Source organism: Ammospiza nelsoni, chromosome 2, assembly GCF_027579445.1.
Source record: "Ammospiza nelsoni isolate bAmmNel1 chromosome 2, bAmmNel1.pri, whole genome shotgun sequence".
Lineage (NCBI taxonomy): Eukaryota > Metazoa > Chordata > Aves > Passeriformes > Passerellidae > Ammospiza > Ammospiza nelsoni.
The window spans coordinates 30,558,451-30,568,541 of NC_080634.1; the positions used below are offsets into that span (position 1 = coordinate 30,558,451).

The following is a 10,091-nucleotide window of genomic DNA, read 5'->3' on the forward strand; positions in this document are numbered from 1 at the left end:
GGGACCAGCGCTGCCAAATTTCTTTCTGCATCGCCTGGGCTCGCCGGGACGCCGCGTCCCCGCCGGAGGGGATGGGAGGAGGAGGAGGAGGAGGAGGAGGAGGAGGAGGAGGAGGCTCAGGCTGCTCGGCGGCCGTACCTGGCGAGGCCGGGCTCCCCTCGGGGGGCCGGGGGGCCCCGCCGCCCCGGGAGCGCCTTGACCCCGCCGGCACGGCCAAGGTCACCGCCCCGACGTGTCCCCTGCGCCCCGGCCGCCACTGCCCCGCCGCCGACACTTGAGAGTTTAAAGAGGCTTTTCTTCCCCGGGAGCGGCGCCTGAGGGAAGGGGAAGGGGCAGGAGGGGGCAGGCAGGAGGGACAGGCGGGAGGGGCGGGGAGAGGCTGGCAGGGCAGGAGCCGGGCGGGGTGCTGGCTCCAACTGGAAAGGAACCGGTCCCAGCCCAGCCGGGGAGGCTGCGGGAGAGCCGGCAGCGCCGGGCAGAGCTCGCCGGCCCCAGCCCCGGTCCCGGTCCCGGTCCCAGCCCCGGTGCCGGTGCCAGCCCGAGCAGCCGCCGCCCGCCATGGGCACCGCGCCCCCCGTCAGTGCCGCGGCCCCGGGGCGGGCGGGGGGCGCAGCCGCGGGAGGGACGGGGGCTCCTGGCGGGGCAGGACCGACTCCGTGGCAAATGTGGGACGGGAGGACTCGGAGTGGGACCGGCAGCCTGGGCGGGGGTCAGGGAGCGGGGGGTGAGAGCAGCGGGGCTCGGGGAGGATGGGGATGCAGAGCCGGTTTGTGCAGCGGGCATGGCCTCCCGGAGCCACGGTCCTGCTGGGCGACTAATTCTGGGTTTGTGCTGTAGAGCGGGTCCGTGAAGGCAGGCAAGATGCCAGAAGGGGAGAAAATGAGACAATGTAAGCAAGAAGAGGAGCAGCAACAGAAAGAAGAGGAGCGGGAGGGTCTCATCGAATTCTACAGCTCCTACCAGGAGCTATTTCAGTTCTTCTGCAGCAACACAACCATCCACGGGGCTATCCGCCTGGTGTGCTCCAAAAAGAATAAGATGAAGACAGCCTTCTGGTCCGTCCTCTTCTTCCTCACCTTCGGCTTAATGTACTGGCAGTTCGGGATCCTCTACAGGGAGTACTTCAGCTACCCTGTCAACCTCAACCTCAACCTGAACTCCGACCGGCTGACTTTCCCGGCCGTGACGCTGTGCACCCTCAATCCGTACAGGTAAGACTTGCAGAGATGTTGAGTGCCTTGACTTTGATGGGTGCAGGACAAAAGCACCTACTCTGGTTCTCCTCGTGGTCCTCGACTGTTGTAGCTGTGCTTTTCAGAGGCCTTTGCTGCCGCGGGGCACTCACAGTAAGGCATGTGAGCTTGGGCAGCTCTGCTGGTGGTGCATTTAGCAGGCTGCGATGCAAACTGCCGCAGGGCTAGAGCAGATTAACCTCTCTCCTGCAAGGTAGCCTCCAGCAAGGGGTTAGATTTACAGCTGAGGGCAGGAATCACCCCAGCAAACTCTGCTGCACGTCTTATTCAGAGCTGTTTGTGTGCATCCAGCCCTAAACCTGCTGGTCTTCTCTCCTCCCCGCTCAGATACAGCGCCATCCGAAAGCAGCTGGATAAGCTGGACGAAATCACCCACCAGACACTGCTAGACCTCTATGACTACAACATGTCTCTGCCACAGAGAGACTGGTCCACGTCGTCCTCACAAAGGCGCAGCTCAAGGAGCCTGCTCCATCACATCCAGCGCCATCCTCTGCGGAGGCAGAAGCGGGACAACTTAGTCAACCTGCCAGAGAACAGCCCCTCAGTGGACAAGAATGACTGGAAAATTGGCTTTGTTCTGGTGAGATCCCTAGAAACCCCATGCCCTACCTACTCCAGTCTGCCTGGCTACTTCTGTCTTGTTAGACCCTTGGCCATGCCTTTCCTTGTGCAGAAATCTGATTAATCTCCACCGGCTTTTGCTAATGACAGAGAGAAGCGGAGCTGAATCCTTTGCTCCATACAATCCTGCTCCCCAAATTCTATCCATGTTCCTGCAGGCCCCAGGGGACATGTCCAAGTCAGTGTAGTCTCTTCCCAAGAGCAGGAAAACCTTGTCCTTCTGAGGGTACATCATCCTTGCTGCTGCTTTTGAGAGCAGTTTATCAGCACCAGCTGCTGCATTGCCCAACAATAGCAAAGGAGAAAGTATTTGATGGTCCTGGGCCACCTGAGAGGTGATCTTGGTCGCAATTGCTCCTAGCTAGCAGCTTCCTCGCCCCAGGGTATCTGTGTTTGCATTTAAAAAGGCACTGCAGGACAAGCTAATCGCTCAGCAGCTAACTGGGGTACCCACAGGATCACAGACGTTTTTCTGGACACACCCTGAAGGAAGGGCTCCCCACGCAAGAATTTAAAGCTCCTGGTTGAATTTATGTGCATATTACCCTGTACACCTTGCTGCCTCCTGGGTCTTACTCAGCCTCGCTTATTCACCTGGCGGTGCCCTTCCACCGAGGAGCTGCCCTGGCTTTTTTTTCCATCTGATCACCCGTTGGTCACACACAGGAGTCCTGTGGAACTCTTCACTTCCCCCGTCACCTGCCTGTGCTGAGGGAGCGCAGCTCATCCGCGGGCGGAGCCTTGTCTCCTGGATGAGAGGAATTCTCTGACACGGCTCTTCCTCTTCTTCCTCTTCCTCTCAACAGTGCAATGAAAACAACGACTGTTTCCACCAGGCGTACTCCTCGGGAGTGGATGCCGTGCGGGAATGGTACAGCTTTCACTACATCAATATCCTGGCGCAGGTGCCTGATGCAAAAGCCCTGGACGAGTCTGACTTTGAGAATTTCATCTATGCTTGCCGCTTCAATGAGGCAACCTGTGACAAGGCGTAAGTAGTGGGAACATGCCTGGAAACACTTACTTTGTGCCTGGGGGCCAGGGAAATCAAGGAACTCACATTAGAGAACCTCTTTTCTGAGGTGGGATCATTCCTTGTTCCGTTTGGATTTGAAAGGTCAAATGATCTTTCTTGAGTCTTTCCTGTGGGTTTTGCATATCAGGGCCACAGGTTCTGTGACCTGGAAGTATGAACCTCAAAGGATGGTTTTGCCTTTTTCTGGGTTTCACACAAATGAAATAATTATACCAGTACAAACACCAGGGAGGGCACAGCGTAGAAGTATTTTTATTCTACTCTTCACAGTGGTAAAATGGTGCATATCAGCCCACATGAAGGAATAAGAGAGATTTGACACAAAAAGACAGTAAAAACATATCCCACTTTTCTCCTGCCATTATTGGTCAAAAAGCCCCAAGGAGGTAGTGGAATGAAAACGATCTGCAAGGAAAGAAAAGGGGCTAGGAAAATCTAAAAGCTTCATCAGTATTAGGAAGATAATAGTAATTGCTAGCACTGCTAAAACCCATTTGGGCTCTGAAAAGCAGCATGAAAAACCTCGTGTAAAAACCTGTCCAGCTCCAAGACATTTTTTACAGCACTTTTTAATTGCTTTTCCCTGTTCACGAGAGTTTACATAACAAATACTGCCCATCTGCTGTAAGCCCCTGTCCCTGCTGATGGAAAACAGAGTTGTTCCTTTCAGAAAGCCCTTCCCCTTGGGTTTGCAGCCCTTCTCACTCTGTTTCTGTTCTCCTCTCAGGAACTACACCCACTTCCACCATCCCTTGTATGGCAACTGCTATACCTTTAATGACAACAGCAGCAGCGTGTGGACATCCTCGATGCCTGGGATCAATAATGGTGGGTGAGAGGCACTCTTTGGTGAGTAAGCTTGGCTCTGTTTTCCCTAGGAGTCATTATGGGCATCCTGCTGTGCTCAGTACTGGTGATGGCAGATTGCAGCCCTGCTCTGTCTCGCCCAAGCTGGAGAGAGCAGTCTCACGGACGTGGCTGCCCCTCACCACTGCCCACTGAGCTCTCTCTCCCTCATCAGTGCCTGATCCTTATGCTCTTTGTGTCCTCTGGGCTTGTGCTGGCCCTTCCTCAAGTCCTCTGCTGAGCCATAGTGTTCCTGGTCTTCACCTTCCCCATTTCCCCTTCAAGAAACTGACCTGTTTGTGTTCCTAAACTCCCTGAAAGCTCTCCAGACCACATCTTCAGGCTTTTCTTCCATCTGGCTTCAAGTTTCTCCATGAAATCTCTCTCAGTTCCCAGTTCTGTCTTTTTCTAAGCCACAGTAATGAAATCCAGTTTTCACTGGCCTCTTCTGGAGCCTCCAGCTTTTTCTCTGGCCTCCTTCCAGCCACCCTCTATTGCTGCCAGGCTTTGGTGCAGCCCTGGTTGATGTCTGTCTTCTCCTTTATCTCTTTCAGACTTCCTTCTAAGCATCCTGCTCTCCCTTCTCTGCTGCAGCACAGCTGGCCATGACCTGCCTGGCTCTCTGGTGTTCCCTCAGGTCTCTCGCTGGTGGTGCGCACTGAGCAGAACGATTTCATCCCTCTGCTGTCCACGGTGACAGGAGCCAGGGTCATGGTCCATGACCAGAATGAGCCAGCCTTCATGGATGATGGGGGCTTCAATGTTCGTCCTGGCATCGAGACCTCCATCAGCATGAGAAAGGTGAGCAAGCAGAAGGGGTGAGAGCTCTGGATGGGAGGTTTAACTTGGTGGACCTGTGGTGTGTGTTTAAGGGAAAGGACTAATCCTATGGAGTGAAGGGAGAGGAAGAACAGTTTGTTGGATTAGATGAGAAGCATTTGGCTACAGTTTATCAGTGAACAATGAAATGGAGGCAAGCAGGGGGAGCTGGCATCCTGAGGAAAGCACAAAGAGCAGATACTGATGGATGAGCAGTGTGTGGTTGGGAGAGTGGGAAGAGGACAGCAAAGTGGGGCTGTTGTGTGCAGCGAGAGTCTGCTCTTGCAGGAGATCACCGAGCGCCTCGGGGGCAGTTACAGCGACTGCACAGAGGATGGCAGTGACGTGCCAGTGCAAAACCTGTACTCATCCCGCTACACCGAGCAGGTAACTCACACCTGTACTCATCCCGCTACACCGAGCAGGTAACTCACACCTGTACTCATCCCGTTACACCGAGCAGGTAACTCACACCTGTACTCATCCCGTTACACCGAGCAGGTAACTCACACCTGTACTCACCCCACTACACCGAGCAGGTAACTCACACCTGTACTCACCCCGCTATACCGAGCAGGTAACTCACACCTGTACTCACCCCGCTACACCGAGCAGGTAACTCACACCTGTACTCATCCCAATACACCGAGCAGGTAACTCACACCTGTACTCACCCCGCTATACCGAGCAGGTAACTCACACCTGTACTCATCCCAATACACCGAGCAGGTAACTCACACCTGTACTCACCCCGCTACACCGAGCAGGTAACTCACACCTGTACTCACCCCGCTACACCAAGCAGGTAACTCACACCTGTACTCATCCCAATACACTGAGCAGGCAACTCACACCTGTACTCATCCCAATACACCGAGCAGGTAACTCACTAAGCTGACCCCTCCTGGGTCACGTTGGTTCTCCTCTTCCCTGACATGCTCCAGCCCCCTGACGGCCCTGCCTTTCCTTGGGCTCTGTCAATAGTGATTCAGGCACAGTGGGTTTGGTTCCCTTGATCAGCCTTTTCCACCTTATGTGCCTCCCAGGTCTGCATTCGCTCCTGCTTCCAGCTCAACATGGTAGAGCGTTGTGGCTGTGCATATTACTTCTATCCCCTGCCCAGGAGAGCAGAGTACTGCGACTACACAAAGCACAAGGCCTGGGGTGAGTGGACAGCAGGGACAGCAGAGCTCGTGCCCACCTGAACCTGTTTGGTCCAGCCCACATCCCAGCACATCCCATTGTCTTCAATGAGCTTCCTGATGTGAGACATCCAAAAGACAGTCTTGCCTTGAATGATTAGCCCCTTGTGGAAGGAAACCTCTTCTGGGTTCCCCTTGCTGTCACATAGCACCTTTTGTCTAAAGATACTGTGAGCTTACCTGGATTTACTTTCTTTGCTGTTCAGGCTACTGCTATTACAAACTCCTGGCTGAATTCAAAGCTGATGTGCTGGGCTGTTTCCACAAGTGTCGGAAACCTTGCAAGTAAGTTGATCATCAGTCAGGCAGGAAGATTGGAAAGTGTTCCCAGAAGTGTTGGGAAGCATTCACTGATGGACAGAAGCTTGAGTGAGAGGCTGAGCCCCAACCTGAAATGGCATTTCTCCCATCAGGAAGCCAAAATGGCTGAGGAGCAGCGTGTGGGTTGGCCTAGGGGTGAGCTCCCAAGGACTGTGCATTCCACATGGTGGGAAGTGGGTGGAACTTCAGCATGGGAGGGAATCTCCAGGTGTGCCTGGGGATGGTGAGACCTGGCCCTGTGGCTCCTAGAGCTTCACCAGCTAACACAGCCTCCCCTTGCCTTGCAGAATGACAGAATACCAGCTGTCAGCTGGATACTCCCGCTGGCCTTCTGCTCTCTCAGAGGTAAGGAGAGGGTTTCCTGGCTTCCCAGCACTGCTCCCACCGTCCATTTAGTCCTTCCTCAATGGGTACTAAACCTGCAGGAGGTGACTGTGATCATGTGACACAATGTTTTGCACTTTCATTTCAGGACTGGGTTTTCTACATGCTTTCACAACAGAACAAATACAATATCACATCCAAGAGGTGAGAGCCCCTAAACAGAGACTGTGTCCAAACCAGAAACCCTCCCAGTGGAATGTGTGTGTTGGAAATGTTAAGAGTTAAGATTAAATTACTAATGGGAAGAGATCAGGCATGGGACCTGTGGACAAGGGCAGTGGATTTGAGTCAGAGTAGATATATAGCGAGACTTCAGCAAGGACTGGGGACCCAAGTGAAAAATTTTGAAAAAGGTCAGATGCTGATATGAAAATAGTAAGCCCCAGCACTTGCTGTGTGTTCTGGAGACACAGTAGGTGCTTGTGGAAAAGTGGGAAGGGGAGCTGTGCGGGAGCTTTTGCCACAAACACTGGGTTTTACAGTACGGTGTCAGAAGTGCACTGTAAGTACCAAAGACTTTATTTAGTGCAGAATGAGAACTGCAGAGATGGGAGAAAGCCTCTGGATAGTATGTGTGGGAGAAGCACAGGGGGCAGAAGGGGACAATTAGGCTTGGTGAAGAAATGCAGGGATTGAGCAGTTTGGGTTACTGAGTGTCATCTCTCACTCACAGGAACGGAGTTGCCAAAGTGAATATCTTCTTTAAGGAGTGGAACTACAAGACCAATGGGGAGTCTCCAGCCTTCACGGTACACACTTTACTAGCATGTCTTCTCTGGCCACCCATTCCCCCATGATGTCCCTCCACTGTGGGAAGCTTTCGTTCCAGCAGCATTGCTGGATATTGTTTCTTTTCCTTGGGTAGGGTGAGGGAACAGGCAGGGAGGCAAAGTCCCAGATGAGGGCTGTTGTCACTGCTCTTTCTCCATCTCCTGCAGGTAGTGACTCTGCTGTCCCAGCTTGGGAACCAGTGGAGTCTCTGGTTTGGATCCTCTGTCCTGTCTGTGATGGAGCTTGCAGAGCTGGTTCTGGATTTCATTGCCATCACGTTTATCCTGGGATTCCGCTGGTTCCGCTCCCGGCAGAAGCTGCCCACGGCGGTGCCCCCCATGAACAGCCAGGATAATGCCGCTTTCCAAGACGAGGCACCGGCGCTCCGTGCTCCTCATCGCTTCACCGTGGAGGCCGTGGTGACCACGCTGCCCTCCTACAACAGCCTGGAGCCACGTGGGCCAAGCAGGGATGGGGAGGAGGGACACGAGTGAGGCAGCAGCTTCCTGCACTGTTCCACTGGTGGCTGGCAGCTGGAGCAGAGGCTGCGCTCTTTGTCTGTGTTTCCTTCTTTCTGGGTGCTGCACATGGACCACAGCAAAAGACAGCTCCATGGTTGGCCTGGGCTCGTTGCTTTCACTTCTGTAGGCACATTCTTCAGTCTCATAAAATACTGTTGCTGTGGGATCACCGGGGATGAGAGTTGATCTAGTGTATGTGTGGGGGAGATGTCCTCCAGATTTCCTTATGCTCTGTGCATGTGCACACCTACATGTGCAGGCATGCTTTCCTTTCCCTCCAACAAGGATGCTGCCACAGTTCTGGTCTGTCATTAATTAAAGAGGTTTGGCAGGTGTGACTGGCCTTCTCTGTGGTATGACAAGGAACAGGAATGGAGTCTTAGCTAGGGTACAAATCTCTCAACAGGCTGAGCTTTGTTAAGCTTTCCCTAAACTGGTTGCTCTTTCCTCATTCTTCATGAGCTCTGATCCCAAGACTGTGTCACCTACCCTCTCCTCCCTCCAGGAGAGGCTCCTTGAGACAAGAGCCACTGGCACGATCTCAATCTGTATTACGCACAATGCTCTGGAGAGGTGCTCCAAGCTTGCTGCCACTCCCAGGTCCAGGACAAAACACCCCTGGCAAAGTAAAGGCTCCCTTTTCAAGCTGCCTTTGTGACATTGGTAGATCTTGGATGTCCCCCCTTCCTTGGGACACACCATACATGTGTACCTTCAGCTATCTGATTGTTTGCCAACAGCTCTGGGACAAATTGATCTCTACAATTGCTTGACCCTCCCTGTTTTCTACCTGAGGGAAACAAAAAGTTTGGCAGGATTATGAACACCCTCCAAAAATCCCAGATGTTACCTCTGCTGCAATGGGATCCTGCAAGAGAGGCTCAGAGCAGCGCAGGCCATGCAGTGCATGTTCTGCTCCTGCCAGCCCTTGTCTGGTCCTCCCACAGAAACTCTGCTGAGCCTATTGTTCCTGAGGGAAGCACAGGAAACTACTGCAGGCTTTAACCAAAAGTGCTTCCAAGGAAAGCTTTAGCCTGTTTGATTGGACCATGTGGACAAAAATGGTCCTCTTCTCAGGGACTAACTGGGGGACCAACTGGGGGACCTTTGTATAAGAGAACACGTTTCTTGCAGAGAGCTTGCCATACTCTTCTTACAAATACTCAGACTTATGCTGCAATGGTGTTTGCTCTGCACTTTATGGGGTATCAAGAGAGCAAGGGTGATGTCCTTAAAAAACAGGATTATCTACTTCACAGGACAAACAGAGATACCAGAATTTAAGCAGTTTAGGCAAAGACCTGTGGAACCCTGTAACTAGTCACACTGTGAACAGACACTTTTGAATTTAAAAACTACTTAATCATAACAAAAGAAAAATTGAAGCTGTTTTAAAATTTAAGGTAGATGCACTGCCCTTGGGAAGCTGGAGGAGTTTACTGCAATATCTAAATTGTTGCCTAATTTTTCCCTTTGATATGCTAAGCACATGCTGGTTGTACTGCTCTTGCTTTGATTACCTAAAAGCACTTTCCAGTCCCCAGCAGAGAGTGATTTTATTCTTCTTCACATACACACACAAATGCTATGTTCTTTATTGCACAAATATTCCTGCTTTTACAAATTTTATCCCAGTGCCCAGCTGATAATTCTTGTTTGAAAGTGAAGATAATGTCTCTCTGCTAGGAATAGAAGCTTGTAATTTGGAGGTGCCCTTCAGCAAGGGTGGCAGCCCAGCAGGAGGGAGGGGCCTGAAAAAAAGCACTTAGAGGTGTGGAAACCTGTATTCCTCCTTGGAGGCCTCCCACAAGAAAAAAAAAAAACAGTGCTTCTGCAAACATGAAAAAAATCTGGTTTCTAAAAGTAAAAAAGAGTGAGCAATGAATGAAATCTCAAAATTGTCTCTGCAAAGGTACTTCCATGTTCTGTAAAAACACTGCCCAAGAGGCAGAGGTAAATGCTAGGTTTAGTTGCTCAAAGTAACTTTGGCCACAATTAAAATACAAAAGGCAGGCAGTTAGACGAGCTAGGATGCTGCAGCCAGTTCTTGGTCACAAATTCAGTCCTGCAGACTGATGCCTTGGGTGTTTTCTAGCACATGAATGAGCAAAAACCTGACACTGGACACAAAGCTGTTTGCTTCACAAAGCTACCTTTAGATCAAGAAAGGATAAAGAGCAGGTGCAACACCTCAAAACAGTCTTTGTATACCATAAACATACAGTGATTCATATGGTAAGCCTGATGTTTCCTCAGTATCCAAAGAGTAAGACATGATTCTTCACATAAAGAACCATAAATAACCTTGTAATAA

At 51.8% G+C, this 10,091-nt stretch overlaps 1 protein-coding gene across 2 annotated transcripts; it reads left to right on the forward strand.

The window, feature by feature from the left end:
• The first annotated feature begins 202 nt into the window (after positions 1-202).
• Positions 203-8,112, forward strand: SCNN1A (sodium channel epithelial 1 subunit alpha). Of its 2 annotated transcripts, none has more exons than XM_059493790.1 (13): positions 203-218; positions 838-1,211; positions 1,581-1,836; positions 2,684-2,868; positions 3,641-3,741; positions 4,397-4,560; positions 4,867-4,965; positions 5,625-5,742; positions 5,987-6,065; positions 6,389-6,446; positions 6,574-6,629; positions 7,159-7,234; positions 7,424-8,112. In XM_059493790.1, the coding sequence occupies exons 2-13, from the start codon at positions 862-864 to the stop codon at positions 7,748-7,750; spliced, it is 1,869 nt and encodes a 622-aa protein (XP_059349773.1). In that variant the 5' UTR covers positions 203-218; positions 838-861; the 3' UTR covers positions 7,751-8,112. The 2 variants fall into 2 exon arrangements, with proteins under 2 accessions (XP_059349773.1, XP_059349772.1); XM_059493789.1 differs by lacking the exon at positions 203-218 and adding an exon at positions 401-576.
• Positions 8,113-10,091: the final 1,979 nt, after the last annotated feature.

What these genes read in the sequence shown, in the direction of transcription:
- SCNN1A (XM_059493789.1), top strand. An exon ending in GAGGCAACCTGTGACAAGGC is followed by an intron (nt 2,869 to 3,640) that starts GTAAGTAGTGGG and finishes TTCTCCTCTCAG; the next exon opens with GAACTACACCCACTTCCACC. An exon ending in GGCCTTCTGCTCTCTCAGAG is followed by an intron (nt 6,447 to 6,573) that starts GTAAGGAGAGGG and finishes CTTTCATTTCAG; the next exon opens with GACTGGGTTTTCTACATGCT.